This window comes from Phacochoerus africanus, chromosome 3 (assembly GCF_016906955.1).
Source record: "Phacochoerus africanus isolate WHEZ1 chromosome 3, ROS_Pafr_v1, whole genome shotgun sequence".
NCBI classification, from domain to species: Eukaryota; Metazoa; Chordata; class Mammalia; order Artiodactyla; family Suidae; genus Phacochoerus; species Phacochoerus africanus.
In genome coordinates, this window is record NC_062546.1 from 57,848,387 (window position 1) to 57,868,249 (window position 19,863).

General features: G+C 40.5%; 1 protein-coding gene across 2 annotated transcripts in view; it reads left to right on the forward strand.

Moving 5' to 3' along the window:
• Positions 1 to 2,101: 2,101 nt before the first annotated feature.
• Positions 2,102 to 19,863, forward strand: part of ASAH1 (N-acylsphingosine amidohydrolase 1) — a 37,828-nt gene continuing 20,066 nt past the window's right edge. The window contains exons 1-3 of one of the 2 annotated variants that reach the window (XM_047771831.1): positions 2,102 to 2,382; positions 3,092 to 3,189; positions 16,430 to 16,476. In XM_047771831.1, coding sequence (XP_047627787.1) covers positions 3,112 to 3,189; positions 16,430 to 16,476 — 125 coding nt within the window. In that variant the 5' untranslated portion in view covers positions 2,102 to 2,382; positions 3,092 to 3,111. Of the gene's footprint in view, positions 2,383 to 3,053; positions 3,190 to 16,429; positions 16,477 to 19,863 lie in introns of both variants that reach the window. The other variant, XM_047771832.1, reaches the window with a different exon arrangement.

Here is a 19,863-nt window from a genome sequence, read left to right on the forward strand (position 1 = left end):
AAGGAGAAATCAAAAGCTTCACAGAGAAGCAAAAGCTGACAGAATCCAGCAACACTAAACCAGCCTTACAACAAATACTAAAGGAACTTCTCTATACAGAAAAGAAAAGGCCACAACAGGAAACAAAAATACCACAAATGACAAAGCTCACCAGTAAATGTATATATACAGTAAAGATATGAAATCATCCACTCACAATCATGCCACCAAAATCAGAAAGCGTGAGAAAAGGAGGGTACCAATGCAGAACAGTGGAGATGCACTTGCAAGTAAGAGACCAACAACTTAAAACAATCTCGTGTATATATAGACTCTTATATCAAAACCTCAGAATAACTGCAAACCAAAAATCTACAATTGATACACAAACAAATAAGAAAAAACAACTCAAATATAACATTTAAGATAGTCAAAAAACCACAAGAGGAGAGAAAAAGAGAAGGAGGGAAGCAAAAAGAGCAACCAAAACAAATCCAAAACAATTAATAAAATGGCAATAACAAACTAAACACCCCAACCAAAAGACAAAGACTGGCTGGATGGATACAAAAACAAGGCCCATATATATGCTGTCTTCAAAGACCCACTTCACTCCTAGGGACACATACAAATTGAAAGTGAGAAGATGGAAGAAAATATTCCATGCAAATGGGAATCAAAAGAAAGCTGGAGTAGCAATACTCATAACAGACAAAACAGACTTTAAAATGAAGAATATTTTAAGGGACAAGGAAGGTCACTAGCTAATGATCAAAGGATCAATCCAAGCAGAAGATATAACAATCTTAAATATCTACACACCCAGCATAGGTTCACCACAATATATGAGGCAATTGCTAACAACCTTAAAAGGACAAATCGACAATAACAGAAAAGAAAAGAAATTTGTTTGGTGACATGTTTAAAGTGCTCTCAATAGTATTTAAGATAAATGATCTTCAAGGATGTGGAAAAAAGGGAAGTCTTGTACACTACTGGTGGGAATGTAAATACACAAATACATACATACGTACAGTGGAACACTACTCAAGTCACAAAAAAATGGAATTTTGCTGTTTACAGCAACATGGATGGACTTGCCTCGACCAAGGTGTAGGCCAGCAGCTGCAGCTCCCTTTCGACTCTTAGCTCCAGGCTCTTCCATAGGCTGTGGGTGCAGATCTAAAAATAAAAAAATTTTAAAAATGCCCCCCCAAAGATGAATGATCTTCAAACCAAATAGCTATTTATATAAAAGATGAGAACCCTCTTTTTCTTTCTTTTTATTTTCCAAAATAATTCAACCCATTTACACATTTGCAGAGAGTGAAGCCCAGGTCTATACAATGGCTCCTTAAATGCCATATAAATCTACTCTATCCACCCCCTTACCTCTCAGACTTCATCTTCTTTATCCCCCCTTTATTTCCACCTACACCGACTTCCTTACTGTAGCCAAACATGGTAGGTGCATTCTCAGTGTTAACTTTTTGTGCCAGCTCTTCCCTCTGCCTGATATATTTCCTAGGAATTCACAAAACTAACTTCCTCAATTTCTGCTCACACATCACTTTCTCAATAATGCTTCTCCTTTCCATCTCAAAATTGTAACTCTTCCTGCTCGTGGTCTCCCTTACTATACTTTTTCTCTATAACATTTATCACCCTCTAACATCCTACATACATTTTCTCAGGTATGATGTTTATTGTCCATTTCTCATCTAGAATTTAAGCCTCATGAGGGGAGAACTGTCTGTTTTGTTCCTGCCTTTTCCTAGTGTCTGAAGAAATGACACATTATACATGGACAGTGAATTTTTTTAAATTAAGTAACATCTTATCTGCTTGCTCACTGCTGAATCGGGAACCACTTTAATCATGTGATGTGTTTCAAATGTTAAACTTCCTCCTCAGAGAGAGGAAACCTGTCATTTACCAAAAAACAAAAATAAAAACCTAGGGAAAAAACTCTCAAATATCAAAATTCTTAATTCCAAATCTCCAACAAAAAGATTAATTTTTCTAACGAAGTAATAAAAATGGGTAAAATTTCAATTTCACGCACACAGGGGAAAAAAGAAATATATGACGATTTTAATGACAGTATTCTGAGTTTTACTGAAGCATTAGAAAAAAATTCTAATTGGATATCAAAGAGGTTCAACCAAAAGAGTGGAACCCAGAGGGTAAACTTTCCTGTTGGACTTTCAAGAAAATCCAAACACTTTGTTTTTCAGGTGCAGGCCCAGGGGACACTGAATACTACCCTCCTCCCAAGTTCGCCTTGGCTCTGCCAGCCTAAAGCCTTTCACGAGTTAGGTGAAAACGCAGAGCTGCTGAATACCTGCAATGAAGGAAGATTCGCGCTTCTACCTGAACATTTCACATGTTGTATACAGGCAGGTAACTAAAACCTAAATTCTGCGGCTTGTCTGCTTATCTGTGTAAGCCTAGATGAATAATTCACAGCCTAGGGTATCCGTGAGGGTTAGTTATCCCCCCCACTCCTGGCCCCTGACACATGCTTGGTGACCCCATGGTCAATAACCTGACTCACTTCGGCCCTGCTCTCCTCTGAGCACAAAGACGGGTGCTACGCCGCGTTTTGAGACTCTCGTGAGTTGGACCCTTTCTGCGTGGCCACCTGATACCGAGCGGCCCGACTGTAGACCTCGCCCTGGACCGTTTGGGGACGCTGCAAGGCATCGCCTGGCTGGGCCACAGACTCGGAGATGGGGGCGGCCCCTCGGGTGCCAGACCCAGGGAAAAAGTTCCTCAGCTAAACCCGCCGGGGCGGGGCCGGGGCTCGGGGCCGGCGCAACCACTGCCCGCGAAGCGGAGGGGGAGAGGGGGAGACGCGACAACACTACGGTCTTAACATGAGCGCTGAACGCCATCCTGTGGGTTGGTGTGTCCTCTTGGACGGCTCCTTCGTCCTGCTGCACCCCAGAAAGCCTGGTCTTCTCCTTGCTGTCCCACCTCCTGTGCGCCCGTCTCCCCCCATCCGTCCTCCTATAGTGCGGTCTGGCTCTAGGGTCACGCGGCGGCGGGGGCGTGGTATGTTCCGACCTCAGGTGCTGCCTCCCGCGGCTTCAGCTGGCGTTTTTTGCAGCGGTGTTGGCTACTGGAACCATGCAGGACAGGAGTCGCCTAACCCTGGTCCTCCTGAGCGTTGCCATCGCCTGCGCGGTGGCGCAGTACGTGCCACCGGTGAGTGAGCTGGAACCGAGGGTTCGGAGAGCGTCCTGCAAGAGCATGGGTGGGGTCGGGTAGGGTGAGGTGGGGCGTAGGTGCTGGGCTGGCTGGGCAAGCGGGGCGTGAGGGACACCTGATCCTGGCAGCTTCTTTACTCAGGTGGATGTATTGCTGGGCAGGGGTGTGGGTGCGGACCGGGCTGACAAACCTTACCACAAATTGATTCGGTACAAGCACGAACAAGGAAATCTTTACGGGAAATCCTGATTTCTGCGGGAAGGTGATTGTGATTTGCACATTTGAGTGATTGCACTTGTTCTAAGAGTGCCGGACCAGCGCATCCAGAACTGCAGGCGAAAGTTCCAGTTGACTTGTGTACACAATTAAGTGACAAACTGCTTGAAGACTTTGGCACGAGGTGCTGAAGTAGCAGCTAAGGATTCCGAGGGCCCTGGAAAAGGGCTTGGCGTCCCAGTCAGGGCAACGGAGTAGCCGAGGCCGCCCCCATGTGGCTGCCTTGGCCTTCACCTTCCCATGGTCCTGTGAATACCCGTCCTGTGACTCTCCTTCGGAGAATTAGCAGGAACACAGAGCTGATACTTGCGAAAGACGATGAGGGACCAGTTTCACTCTTATTTTACTTGGAGGAAGTAGACTCTGAGAAAATGGCTAGCTAGAGGTCACACTATTGTTTTCTTAAGCATGCTTGAAATCAAGCCTCTGGTCACCCAGTTTGGTGCTCTTGCATAATTCTCTCTTTTTGGGGGGGGCCTTTTTTAGGGTCCCACTCGCTGCATATGGAGGTCCCCAGGCTAGGGGTGGAACAGGAGCTGTGGCCGCTGGCCTACACCACAGCGACAGCAAGACTAGAGGCCAACCGTATCTGCAACCTACACCACAGCTCACAGCAAGGCGGGATCCTTAATCCACTGAGTAAGGCCAGGGATCGAACCTGCGTCCTCATGGATACTAGTACTAGTCAGGTTCGTTTCCGCTGAGCGACAGTGGGAACTCCCATAATTCTCTTCATTAAAAGCAATAAGAGTGCATTTTTCTTTACCAACAAATCAGTTAACTAGGAACTTGGGTGCATGTGACATAAGCCTAGATGAGGATAATCTTGAATAGCTCAGGTAGGCTATTGACATTGGGAGCTAGATGTGCATTTTATTCTTTTATTTCTCTAAGGTGAAATACTTTAATAATAAAATCGTGGTGAGATACTATTCAGCCATTCAAAATCGATATAAGGTAAAGCAAATTTAAGCAGAATACAAAATAGTATGCACAGTAATTTCAATACGAGAAAAATACACAGTTTATGCATGTGGGCAAGGAATTAATTTGCTTTAAAATGGTTGGGATTAGAGTTCCCCTCGTGGCGCAGTGGTTAACGAATCCGACTAGGAACCATGAGGTCGCAGGTTTGGTCCCTGCCCTTGCTCAGTGGGTTAACGATCCGGCGTTGCTGTGAGCTGTGGTGTAGGTTGCAGATGCGGCTCGGATCTCGCGTTGCTGTGGCTCTGGCGTAGGCCGGGGGCTGCAGCTCCGATTCGACCCCTAGCCTGGGAACCTCCTTATGCCGCGGGAGCGGCCCAAAGAAATAGCAAAAAAGACAAAAATAAATAAATAAAATAGTTGGGATTATAGAAGTTTTTAAAGAATTTTATGCTTTGATATTATCAGTGATTTTCAGCTAAAGACCCCGGGAAACACACCTGTAGTTGAGTAAATATGGTTTATTATTTTTGGCAGTGAAGGAGAATGCAGGACACCATCAATTGTGGGACCTCTCAGTGAAAAGGTTATGGTGCAGTGGGTTAAGGATTTGGTGTTTCTACAGTTGTTGCTCAGAGTCGTTTCTTGGCTTGGGAATTTCCATGTGCTGCAGGTGTGGTCAAAAAGGGGGGATTAGGAAAAACGTATTTTATAATTTAGACTTTGGTTATGTGCTTTAAGAGTAGGTATAAAGAATTGGGTTTGCTCTAGATCAAATGCTTTTAGGAAGTGGGGCAACACAGGGTAAATAAGAAACAGTCATCTATTTGTTTAGCAGGAGAAGAGGGTGTTTGGTACTTTGTGGGTTGCAGTATGCTTGTTTTTATTTGTGCTTAGACAGAATCATGAAGTGGACTTGCTTTGTCTCATTTGATCATGTTTCAGGTTAACCTTAATTGAGGTAGATATTCTGTGAGGTTGGTTATGTCCAACAGGAGATGGTTTTAAGTGTCAGACCCGCATGAAGTAATACTGAGAGGTCTAGTTGTGGACCTCAGAGCAGTTTCAGATATCAGGGTCTGCTTTTTTTTTTTTCCTTCTTCCTCAATATTTTTTCAATCAAATGTACTTTAAAAGGTATTTTTAGAACAAGAAGAATCAGCCCTTCCATGAATTTAATTGTTTTTATCTGGAACTGTGGTTGTCGAAGTCTAGTCAGGCCACTGGTGTCAGTTTGGGAAGCTGTTTCACAAGTCTTTAGTGAAATGAGAAAAAATGAGGGTGTAAAACTAAATTAATTTAGAATGTCATTTTTTATTTTGACCTTACGACCTTTCAATTTTTGTCATTACAGTGTTCTTTCTTATATGTGTGTGTTTTTGTTTTGTTTGTTTTAACATCTTCACCTTGGAGAACAAAATTGGGATTATCCTGTTCTGGGCCCCTCTTAATTTTTTAATTGATCTTGAAATTCTGGGAGCTGCTGGTTGAAAGGATTAGGGGAACCTCACAGAAGTTGTGACCTCATCCATTGACAAGAATAGCAGTTTTTTGTTTTTAATTTACCATGATAAACTGTAGCCACATAGTGATAAGAGATATATCAAAACTACTTTAGGTTATGAGGCCTAGCTTTAAATTACAAACAAGAATCACTGGATTTGGAATGTGTGTAGGTTTTTCCTTTTTGAGTCTTTTCAGAATATGGCATATTTCTTGAGTCGTTTTTGATTCTACTAAGAGAACTATTAAGAGATGGTGGTGACAAGTTCTTCCACTACTGGGTATGGATCCGGAGAAAACCTATACACTAATTTGAGAAGATATCTGCACCCTCATATTCAATGCAGTATTATTTATAATAGCCAAGATATGGAAGTAGCCTAATTGCCTGTTAATAGATGAATGAATAAAGAAGATGTGAGACACACACACACACGTACACGCATGCATGCACTCAGAAATACTACTGAGCTGTAAAAAAGATGAAATCTTGCCACAGGCAACAATATGCATGGATCTTGAAGGTATTATGTTAGGTGAAATAAGTCAGATGAAGAAAGGCAAATACCATACGATTTACTCAAATGTGGAATATAAAAAGCAAACAAAATACATCAACAAACCAAACATATATATGGAGAACAGAGTAGTGGTTATAGGGGGGGTGGGGCAGGGGGAAGGTGAAACGGATAAAGGGGAATCACCTGTGTTGTGATGGACAGAAACTAAATTTTTGGTGGTGAGCACTTTGTAATGCATATAGAAGTAGGAATATAATGTTAGATAAAACTTACCTAATGTTACAAACCAATATTATCTCAATACAATTTTTTAAAACATATTTTAAAAAGAGAGTTGGTGGTGACAGGAGTGGTGCAAGGAAAGTCTAGAGAAGAGATGGAGAGGACATCATTGGGGCTCTGTAAACCTTGTCCTATCTTTATCCTTACCTGGAGTTTATCTTAAAAACAATGGGAATCCATCAAGTGGTTTTAAACAAGATAAGGTACATTTTTTTCACTCAAAAGATTAGTTTGAATTGGAAGAGAGCAAGGGTAGACATGAGGAGACTCGTCAGGGGAGAAAACAAGGTGACTTACAGAAGGGTGGCGCCAATGGAGAAGGAAAGAAATGAATGGTTCCAGAGAAAATTTGGAGGTAGAATGGGCAGAAGGAAGGATGGATGAGGATGAAGAATAGGCACCTTTCTGAAGTGCTCAGACAGGAGAATGGTGGCCAGAGAACAGGGGAAGCATGAAGATTGTTTTCATTTGGTTATGTCAAGTTTCAAGTGGCAGGAAGATATCCGGCAGGCTTTTAGAACTGGGCTCAGAAGAGGATATTGGGAGTTGTAGGCATAGCATTTGAAGCCCATTGGAGCCGGTGAACACAGAGCAGACAGAAGGAAAGAGGCCTAGCCAAAGGCTCAGGGGCCTGTTAACCTGTAGTCAGGTGGAGAATAACTGGCAAAGTTAAAGCAGCAGCCAGACTGGAGAGTGAGTGTTACAGAAACTCACAGGAGAAAGTGGGACAGATCATCCTTAAGTTGAATCCATTGAGATGTCTGGTGTCTGTCGTGCTTGGCACCTAGAGGTAATTGGTCACTTTGGCCAGAGCAGCATTGGGAGAAAATAGATTGTAGTAGCCTACAGAGTAATCTCAGAGGAGTACATATGTTGTTGCGCCAAAGCAACATGGGATCGGAGCCTTGTCTGCGACGTACACCACCACAGCTCACAGCGACACCAGATCGTTAACCTACTGAGCAAGGCCAGGAATCGAATGCACATCCTCCTGGATACTAATCGGGTTCTTAACCCCCTGAGCCACTGTGGGAACTCCAGAATCTTTAAATAACATGCTCTCACTGTAATTCTATTTCAAGTCTATGCATAGATTTTTTTTTTTTTGTCTTTTTAGAGTTGCACCCTCAGCATATGGAAGGTCCCAGGCTAGGGGTCGAATCGAAGCTACCACTGCCGGCCTATACCACAGCCACAGCAACAGCAACATGGAATCTGAGCTGCATCTGCAACCTACACGATAGCTCATGGCAACGCCAGATGCTTAACCCACTGAGCGAGGCCAGGGATCGAACCCTCTTCCTCATGGATACTAGTCAGGTTCCTTACCACTGAACCACAATGGGAACTCCAATGTGCATAGAGTTTGAAGTTGTCTTTCCTTGTAGAAAGTCTCCTGAAAGTGAGAATGTTGGAGTTCCTTTCGTGGCGCAGTGGTTAACGAATCCGACTAGGAACCATGAGGTTGCGGGTTTGATCCCTGGCCTTGCTCAGTGGGTTAACGATCCGGCGTTGCCGTGAGCTGTGGTGTAGGTTGCAGATGCGGCTCGGATCCCGCGTTGTTGTGGCTCTGGTGTAGGCCGGTGGCTACAGCTCCGATTCGACCCCTAGCCTGGGAACCTCCATAAGCCGAGGGAGCGGCCCAATAAATAGCAAAAAAAAAAAAAAGTGAGAATGTTGCTGACTCCTTATGGTAACCATAAGTTTGTTTTCTCTATGAGTCTGTTTCTGTTTGTTTGTTTGTTTATTTATTTATTTATTTTGCTTTTTAGGGCGGTACCTGCGGCATATGGAGTTTTCCAGGCTAGGGATCAAATCAGAGCTACAACTGCTGGCCTATGCCACAGCCACAGCAACATAGGATCCAAGCCATGTCTGCAGTCTACACCACAGCTCATAGCAACAACAGATCCTTAACCCACTCAGTGAGGCCAGGGATTGAACCTGCAACCTCATGATTCCTAGTCGGATTCGTTTCCACTGTGCCACGATGGGAACGCCTGTTTCTGCTTTATAAATAGATTCATTTGTATTATTTTTCAGATTCCACATATAAAGTGATATCATATAATATTTGTCTTTATCTGACTTACTATGATAATCTCTAGGTACATATATGTTGTTGCAATATGGCAATATTTTATTCCTTTTTTAGCTGAGTAATATTCCATTGTATATGTGAACTATGCCTTTATCCATTCACCTGTCGATGGACAATTAGGTTGCTTCCACATCTTGGCTATTGTAAGTAGTGCTGTTGTGAACATTGGAGTACATGTATCTTTTTGAATTAGAGTTTATGTCTTAGAAGCAAACCCTTAACTATTGTACTCAAGTGATGTTCAGCCAGAAAGCACCTCTACTGCCCTATCAGTTATTTGCAGCTCCATCTGATGTGATTAATTGGTCCCCATGTCAAATTGGGTTCGAAAAGTTTTAAATATCACCTCTGCTATTTTTATGAATACTGCCATTGGTAAAATGTTTATGCTGAGTTCGTATGACTCCACTCTAGATGTTGTCTGTTGTCATATATATCCGTCTCAGGGATGGTAAAAAGTTAGCTTATTTTGAACAATCTTCCCTATACTTTTTTTTCTTTTTTAACAACTTTATTGAGTTGATAAGGCACACCATTCAATTCTCCAGCTAGAAGTTAATGGCTTCCATGTATTCATAGAGTTGTACAACCATCACTGCAGTCAATTTTAGAACATTTTCATCACCCCCTAGAAACCTCTTATCCCTTAGCCCTAACCATGAAACCTACCCTCAGCTCTAGGCAACCACTAATCTACTTTTGTCTCTATGGATTTGCCTATTCTGGACATTTTCTCTAAAGAGGATCCTTGGAGTTCCTGTCGTGGCTCAGTGGTTAATGAACCTGACTAGGAACCATGAGGTTGCAGGTTCAATCCCTGGTCTCACTCAGTGGGTTAAGGATCTGGTGGTGCCATGAGCTGTGGTGTAGGTCACAGACTTGGCTCAGATCCTGCGTTGCTGTGGCTGTGGTGTAGGCCAGCGGCTACAGCTCCAATTAGACCCCTAGCCTGGGAACCTCCATATGCCGTGGGTGCGGCCCTAGAAAAGACAAAAAAATAAATAAATAAATAAATAAATAAATAAAGAGGATCCTATAGTACCTGGTCCTTTGTGATTGATTTCTTTCACATATCATAATGTTTTCAAGGTTCATCTGCACTGTTGCATGTACCAGTGCAATAAATGTACATTCCTTTTTATTACTGAATAATATTCTGTTCAGGGATATATCATATTTTGTTCTTCAGTTAATGGACATTTGGGTTGTTACTGCTTTTGGCTATTGTGAGTAATGCTGCTGCAAACATTTGTGTACAATTGTTTGTATGGACACATGTTTTCATATCTCTTAACTTTATACCAAAGAGAGGAATTGCCAGGTCACATGATAGTGCTGTTTAACTTTTTGAAGAACTGCCACTGTTTTCCACTGCCAGTGTTCATGAGGGTTCCAGTTTCTCTACATCCAACCAATACTTGTTTAACTTATTGTCATTCTAGTGGATGTGAAGTGTTATCTCATTGTGGTTTTGATTGGTATTTCCCTATTGGCAAATGATGTTGAGCATCTTTTCATGTACTCATTGAGTTACATTTTCTTTAGAGAAATGTCTTTTCAGATCCTTTGCCTATGTCTTAATTGCCTTTTTTATTAATGAGTTATAAGATTTTTTACATATTCTATATTGAAGTTTTTTTAATCAGATATATGATTTATAATTGGTATAGATATAAAGGTTTATTTCTGGAATCACAATTATGTTTCATTGATATATATATCTTTATACTGTAGCTGTGATAGTAAATTTTAAAATCAGGAAGTGTCCTCCAAATTTGTTTTTCTTTTTCAAGATTATTTTGAGTATTTTAGATCCCTTGAATTTCCATATGAATTTTAGGATCACTTGTCTATTTCTGCATAGAAGCCAGCTAGGATTTTATGAGTATTGCACTGAATCTGTAAATCAATTTAGGGAGTATTGCCATCTTAACAATGTTGTCTTCCAATCTATGAACATGTATAATCTTTACATTTATTTAGGTCTTTAATTTCTTTCTGCAGTGCTTTATAGTTTTTAGCATACAACTCTTACACATCTTTGGTTAAATTTATTCCCCAGTATTTTATTCTTTTTGATGTTGTAGGTAGAATTATTTCTTAATTTCATTTTCAGTTAGCTCATTGCTACTATATAGAAATACATTTGATTGTTACACATTGATCTTATATCCTACAACTTTGTTGAACCCGTTCATTATTTTTAAAAAGTTTTTGGTGGATCCCTTAGTGTTTTCTATAGATTATGTCATCTGAAAATGAGACAGTTTTACTTTTTTTCCCAGTTCAGATTCCTTTTATTTCATTTTCTTGTCTAATTGTTGTGGCTCGATACTCAAGCATAATATTGAAGTGGAGCAAGTGGACTCCTTGACCCCTCTATCATTTTCTCCCTTTTCTTCCTCAGGTCTATATGCTTATAGTCTTGCTTAATAAATGTTGATAATCTAATTATAACTGTAATTGAGTGATCCATGCATTGTCTACATGTCTTCTTTCAAAAAATGAAATCAGGAGTTCCTGTCGTGGTTCAGTGGCTAACAAATCTGACTAGGAACCATGAGGTTGCAGTTTCGATCCCTGGCCTCGCTCAGTGGGTTAAGGATCTGGTGTTGCTGTGGCTCTGGCGTAGGCTGGTAGCTACAGCTCCGATTGGACCCCTGGCCTGGGAACCTCCATATGCCACGGGTGCAGCCCTAGAAAAGACAAAAAGAACAACAACAACAAAAAAATGAAAACAGTAAACAGTGTTGAAAGAAGTGTGACTTAAAAACATTGATAATGTAATTGAAAACATAATTGATATTGTAATCAATCAGTCATTCGAGCTTTGTATATCTCCTTTCAAAAGATAAAAACATGTGGCTGTCCAGTTTTCCCAGCACACTTATTGAAGGGGCTGTCTTGTCTCCATTGTATATTCTTACCTCCTTTGTCATAGATTAGTTGATTGTAGGTGCATGGGTTTAATTCTGGGCTTTCTAGCCTGTTCCACTGATCTATAGTTCTTTCTTTGTACCAGTACCATATGGTTTTGATGACTGTTGCTTTGCAGTATAGTCTGAAGTCAGGGAGCCTGATTCCTCCAGCTCTATTTTTCTTTTTCATGATGTCTTTGGCTATTCTAGTGTCCCTTCCTAACATCATACACAAAAATAACTCAAAATGGATTAAAGACCTAGATATAAGACCAGACACCATAAAACCCTTAGAGGAAAACATAGGCCAAACACTCTATGACATAAACTACAGCAACATCTTTTCAGATCCACCTCTTAGAGTAATGACAGTAAAAACAAAAATAAACAAATGGGACTTAATTAAACTTAAAAGTTTCTGCACAGCAAAGGAGACCCTAAACAAAAGGCAAAGACGACCCACAGAATGGGAGAAAATCTTTGCAAATGAATCGACTGACAAGGGATTAATCCCCAAAATTTATAAACAACTCCTACCGCTCCATACCAAAAAAACAAACAACCCCATCAAAAAATGGGCAGAAGCTCTAAACAGACAATTCTCCAAAGAAGACATATGGATGGCCAAAAAACACATGAGAAAATGTTCAATATCACTCATTATTAGAGAAATACAAATCAAAACCACTATGAGGTACCACCTTTCACCAGCCAGAATGGCCATCATCAAAAAGTCTACAAACAACAAGTGCTAGAGAGGGCGTGGAGACAAAGAAACCCTATTACACTGTTGGTGGGAATGTAAATTAGTGCAGCCACTGTGGAAAACAGTATGGAGATTCCTCAGAAACTAAGAACTACCATTTGATCCAGCAATCCCACTCCTGGGCATCTATCCAGAGAAAACCATGACTGAAAAAGATACATGTACTGCAGTGTTCATTGCAGCACTATTTGCAATAGCCAAGACATGGAAATAACCTAAGTGTCCATCAACAGAGGAGTGGATCACGAAGATGTGGTACATGTACACAATGGAATATTACTCAGCCATTAAAAGGAATGAAATAACAGTATTTTTAGCAACATGGATGGACCTAGAAATTGTCATGCTAAGTGAAGTCAGTCAGACAATGAGACACCAATATCAAATGCTATCACTGACCTACACCACAGCTCACAACACCATCAGATCCCTAACCCACTGAGCAGGACCAGGGATCAAACCTTATGGATACTAGTCAGGTTCATTATTGCTGAGCCCCAATGGGAACTACTCAACAGCATTTTAATAAGTGCCACATGTATCAATGCAATATGTTATTTTAAGCTTTAAGAGTATTTTTAGTCCAAACCTATCACATCAGAGTGAGAAAAGTGGATTTCTAAAGTGCTCTTGAGGCCAAGTGGAGTAAGGATTATCTTGTTACTGAATTAGCTGCCTGGCAGAGCATTGTGTTTATTATGTAGGACTCTAGAGTTGTTCTAAAAGAACACAGTATATATTTTTTTCCCTGTCTTTTTAGGGCCACTCCTGCGGCATATAGAGGTTCCTAGGCTAGGGGTTGAATGGGAGCTGTAGCTGCTGGCCTATGCCACAGCAACGCCAGATCTGAGGCACGTCTATGACCTACACAACAGCTCACAGCAACAAGCCAGTATATGTTGACATTACAAGATGAAGCAGTCATCACAATATTCCCAACTCCTGGGAAAAAAGGGATCAAAAAGACAAAATGTCGAGTAGCTTATCACAGCAGAGTATATTTACAAATATTAAAAAGTAAAATGAGGCTGTAGCCAATGTAAGTCTCTAGATAGCTTATTTGTTAGCAAAACAAGGAAAGCTATTTACCAAACATGAGTTAATGAAACTGATTTCAGAAGTAGAAGAAAAATGTCCTGGGAAAATTTGTTTCACATTCTTAGCCTTTAGCTGAAAATACTTGCCTGGGACTTTAACAGCAACATCAGCATCAATTAAAAAACAAGGAAAGTGATTCCCAGTTGTTTCTACTGGCTCTTAAAGTTACTGATACTAATCAGTTATCAGTATTTGTCAGATTGTCTTTTGCCAAGTTTGAGACTGTAGAATTGGCTACTCTGAATGTCTGCATAAAACAACCACAGGCAATTGTGTGTTCAAAGATTACTGAATTTAGTAATTCAGTAAAACTTGAAGTAGAATCTGCTGTGATGTAAAAATATGTGAAGAGCAGAAAAAGGCTTAGTTGGACAAATGTACAAAACTTGTAAAAATGCAGGATGTTTAAAGCTTGTGGTTATTTATTATATTGTTGACTGGCAGGTACTTTGTGGAGAGTACTTAAACCTGTCGTGTTATTATTATGTCAACCTTGAACCACTTCTGTTTTCATAGATTTTCACTTGCATGAATTTTTTTTTTTTTTTGGGCCGCTCCTGCGGCATATGGAGGTTCCCAGGCTAGGGGTCCAATTGGAGCTGTAGCTGCCAGCCTACCCAGAGCCACAGCAATGCAGGATCCGAGCTGCGTCTGCAGCCTACACCACAGCTCACGGCAACGCCGGATCATTAACCCACTGAGCAAGGGCAGGGATTGAACCCGCAACCTCGTGGTTCTTAGTCAGATTCGTTAACCACTGCGCCACAACGGGAACTCTCATGCATGAATTTTTTAATCTTATTTTTTTATTGAAGTATGGTTGGTTTACAATGTTGTGTTAGTTTCATGTGTACACCAGAGTGATTCATTTATACATAGACATACGTCCATTCTTTTTCAGATTCTTTTCCTCTATAGGTTATTAGAGAATATTAAGTAGAGTTCTCTGTGCTATACAGTGGATCCTTGTTGATTATCCATTTTATATGTAGTAGTGTGTACATGTTAATCCCAAACTCCTAATTTAGTTTTCCTCTCACCTCTCCCTTTTGATAACCGTAAATTTGTTTTTGCAATCTGTGAATGTTTCTGTTTTTTTTTTATATATAATGATTTTTATTTTTTTTTCCATTATAGCTGGTTTCCAGTGTTCTGTCAATTTTCTACTGTACAGCATGGTGACCCAGTTACACATACACATATACATTCTTTTTTCTCACATTATCATGCTCCATCATTTGTATCATTTTTTTAAGATTCCACATATAGGTGATATCAGATTTGTCTTTCTTTGACTTCACACTGCCTCTTGATACCAAACTGTCATGTTGATATTATTTAATATCTAATATTTTATATTCTAATAGTTTAGAAACAATTTAAATTCTGATGATTAGATTAACTTTTTGGGGATAATTTGTTTATGCTTGATGCTGTTTTTAATGAATTCAACCAAAAATGACAAAGAAAAGCAGTACATATATGAGAAATGTACTGTGGTATTTTGACAATTAATGCTTAAATCTCAGGTAATGTCAGGCTACCTTATATGCTTCCCATATGATCTCCATACCTATACCAATTTGCTGCAATATATATATATATATATATATATATATATATTTACTTCTACAATATTGAGTCTCAGTGAAAAGGAGAAACATGCTTGGCATCTTGAACTAATAATAAAAGGATGATAAATCAGTGTGGACTTTTTTTCATCATTTTATATTAAGAACTGTTTAGCTGCTAAACTTGAGCAGTGCTCCTTGAAACAGTCTCATTCTTTCATTGCCTAAGCAATGGCCTCAGTACTGGGGGCTCTGCACACACCTCAAGGGACATAGCATCTGGTCGTGAAGAGAGACACAAACAGATAGTTACAATGCCGTGTCATAAGTACAGTGATGGATATGTGTACAAATGCTTTGAGAGTATAGAGCAGAGAATGTCTGGTTTCCTATGAATGGTAGATGAAGACGTCATAAAAAAGACAGTATTTGAACTGGATCTTCAAAGTTGGACCCAAAGTTCACATAGTAGAGAAAGGGTATTCTAGGCACATAGAACATCAGGTGCATACACAGGCATGAAAGGGTGAGAGAGCACAGTATGTGATTGCATGCAGCTGTACAGGGAGTGGTTGGAGAGGAGGCTGGAATTCATGGCCAGATTATGAGGGGCCCTGTGCAGTGTGCCCTGAAAATCTAGTTTGGGATGCAAATTTCTTGCAATAGAGTTGGCTCATAAATTCAAATAACATCACATCTTATCAAGTAATTTCCTTTGTCATAAACATTATCTATCTACGTCCTTACATTTCCTCTTCATTCAGTATATTTGCAGTAGAAAAGCCAAATTACATTTGCAAATAGTGCATATTGAATTTGAGACTGAAAATGCGCTTAAGGTTGAGATTTTTAGAAGTTTTCATGGAAGGAAAAGACTTTTAAGAGGCATTGAGAAGTTCCTATTTTGGCTTTGTGTGTTAAGGACCCGACATTGTCTCTGTGAGGTTGTGGGTTCGATCCCTAGCCTTGCTCAGTGGGTCAAGGATCTGGCATTGCCATAAGCTGCAGTGTAGGTCACAGATGTGGCTTGGATCTGCTGTTGCTGTGACTGTGGGGTAGGCTGCAGCTGCAGCCTGGACTCAACCCCTAGGCTAGAACTTCCATATGTTCCACAAGTGCAACCCTAAAAAGAAGGGAAGGAAAAAAATTGGGGGGGGGGGGTCATTGAAACAGTCAAAAGGCCAAATCATACTTGATTTTATCTTCACAAACTTAACTTTTTTCAGATTGCCTACTCATTTTGTAGTTTCCTGACATTTTTCTCTTCCTTTTCTTAGTGGACAGAAGACTGCAGAAAATCAACCTATCCTCCCTCTGGACCAACGTGAGTAAACATTACATGATCAAAACCCAGTCTTTCCTTTGAGGAGAGTTTTCTTCTTGTAATGATCACATAAAAATAATGACAGTAAATAAAATCTTAAGCCATGTCTTCTATCCTGAGACAGAACTTTTCTCTCAGGTTTGTGTATTATGCATTTGGCTAAGACCTTGGGCAAATATGAAAGTATCCCATGATGAAAACCCCTGGGAACTTCCATATGCTGCAGATGTGGCCCTAAAAAGCAAAAAAAAAAAAAAAAAAAAAGCCATTTCTAACCTATCAAAATCATAGGAAAAAATGTTTTGATTCTCCACTAAATTCTTCTCTACCCCTGAGTATATTTCTCATGCTGACAAATGGCAGAACTGACCTGTGATACTCTGTAGTGCATCAGTATAAATTACCCAATCATACTGAAGCAAAAAAGGGTAGGGCCTCATGTTAAACATTCAAAAAATAAACCCTGCCATGTTGAAGACATGCTATTGAAGACAACAGGATTGGAAAACATAAAGGAAGGGCAAGTATCATCTTTTGGTATGTTTACCATTAATGCTTTTAGTTTAGGATTTTGGCTTTTTCAAATCCTTTGTGCTTAAATAGGACTATGGGAAAGACATAAGACTAGCTCACTGGCCCAGAGGGTACAGAATGTGGAAGAGAAGGAAGAGGTGTCAGGAAGGCTAATCTTCCTTCCCCTGTTCTTTGTTCTTGCTCAAAGTACCCTGCTGCAAGGAAGGAAGGGCAGAGTATGTACAACTTTAACCAGTAATATCAAGATGACATTGAGGTTTTTGAGGCCCTTCAAATATGTATATTGTGCTGCATTTGTCTGAATTATGTATTCTAAATAACCTCTGTCACAGAAACAGTGAAGTTGTCATAAACTTAATTCTTTGAATTTATGCACCTTTCTGAAAGAAGCAAATATTTGGCAGGAAGTGCATAGATACTGGAGGTGTGCCTGTACACTTGTGAGGGAGTAGAGAAACACCTGTTTATCTAGCCTGACCAGTCAAATCAGGACTGGAGATCAAGGGACTGATGGCCAGGGCACCCCTGGATCCATCAGAATCCCATTAGCATTTATTTTCTACTGCCCACTGGTGCTTAGCATCTCCTGACTTATTTGTGTGTGTGTTGTGTCACTTGGACCAGTTTCCAAGCTACCTGGGCAGCCAGGTGGGTTCAGTCAGTGATTAATTAATTTATTATGATGACCTGGACACAGGAAATGCTGAGTCTCAAAAATAATTTCATGGTGTTTATTGTTTGTAGTAAAGTAGGGACATACTCTGTTCTATCACTATTGATTGAATACTGATGCTACTAAGTATTTTCTGCATATTTTCTGAGATCCTCACTGCCTTCAGAGGGTAAATATTCTTTATTTCTCTAGGAAATTGAGGTGCAAATGTTAAACATTGAAATATTTAGAAAAATGTTGAATGAGAAGTGAAACGTGGGATGATGGTTAGCTAAAGTCACAGTAAGCTTTAGCTATTCACATAACTTTGTTAATCAGACTGATAACAGTTCTGTCAAAGAATTCTGATGTAGAGTGGCTCCTGGAGTCTTCCCATCCCCACTTAATTGTAACTCCCTGCTAAGGAGTTTGTCTCCTCTCCATTTGTTCTGTGAAGTCAGAGACTGAAAAAGAATCAGGAGTTTAGGGCGGATAACAGGGGCATGATTTGGGTTTTGTTGGATGTTGTGAGGGAAGAAGCTGCTGATCGGAGTTCACAGGTAGAACCCATATCTTAGTACAGTGCCACCAACGTGCATGGCTCCAGCAGGCCACCGATTGATCACTGCTGCTAGACGTTGAAATCCAAATGCACACTGGTGGGGAAGGGTGGTCACATCTGCCTGTAACAGGAGGAACAATAATTATTTGTTGAATCGTAGGGCAGAATTTTGCGTGTGAAATTATGACTAGTCAGAAGCTGAATTCATTTGTTTTGTGTAAAGCTTTGTCCTGGGATTTAAGTATTATAGTATTTAATACAGACATCCGCGACTAAGAAAATGGAAGTGCTTTGAGAGAAACAAAATCCAGTCTTGTGATTTGGTTTAAATGCGTATTTCCAGAATTCTATGTGCTCTTCTTTTAAGTCTCAACATGAATGGCTGCTGGTTAACAATTTCATAAAACCTTATGTATACACCCAGACCTCAAGCTCAGAGGCATTATTTAGAGCATCAAGTAATTATTCATGACTATAGGAGTATTAAATAGGACCCCAATTCTTGACTTTTGGAAACTAACCTATCCCCAGTTAACTCTTCCCCATTATAGACTTTAGCCTGGATAACAATTTAAGAGCCTGGTGACATTATAGCACATGCCAGAGTGTACCTCCTGCTTCTCAGGAGCAGAGCAAGGAGGGAGCAAATGCTGGCTATTTTCAGGCAGTTTTAAACTGAGAAGCCACTGAATGGCACACCCTTGGAGGCTTTTTCACTTCAGGAACAAGTGCCATAGTGACAGAGAATAGTTGTAGGGTTTATCCTCCAAAAATAGGGCCCACCTCCACTGATAAGGGAGTGGACATTGCTACATCCTCATAGTAGAAATTGCTGTATATCAACTGAAGAGTGGGGCAGTGGAGGATGATCCAGCTGTGTTTGGGCTTGGATTTAGAATGAGAAGAGAGGAGGTATGGGGGAAAAATAGAATGGCTAAGGGAGTAGTAAAGGTTCTTGAAGCCAATCATGGGAAACTAACAGTATGTTGCCACTTGGGGGGCTTAAAAGGTGACCTTACTGAAGCCAATACCAGAGACAGTGATTTGACAGTAGTGTTAGACTGTCTCAGAGAGAATTCTGAGGCTGGAAATCCAACTGGAGAAGTGCCCAAAGCATTGACTAAGTTTTTTCAGAGATTGTGGAGGGAAAAATGGAGTTACTGTCATAGCTGAGTGGAAATGAATCTAACTAGCATCCATGAGGATGCAGGTTCAATCCCTGGCCTTGCTCAGTGGGTTAAGGATCTGGTGTTGCCATGAGTTGTGGTATAGTTTGCAGATGTGGCTTGGATCCTGTGTTGCTGTGGCTGTGGTATAGGCCGACAGCTGCAGCTCCAATTCGACCCCTCACCTGGGAACCTCTATATGCCATGGGTGCAGCCCTAAAAAGACCAAAAAAGAAAAAAAGAATGAAAGAAAAAGGCAGATATTTTCTAGCATCTAGCAGTGATATTCAGGTTACATATAGCTCTTGAGCCAAAATTGATTATTTTACCTATCACCAGTTCACATGAACCTTCCAGATTGTGTAATAATTCTATTCTGTGATTTGTAAAATGACTTATGATTTTATGTACAAGATAGGGCAGATGCCCTGGGTGGAAAATGAGCTTTTGTGCAAATTTTTTTGAGTATCAAA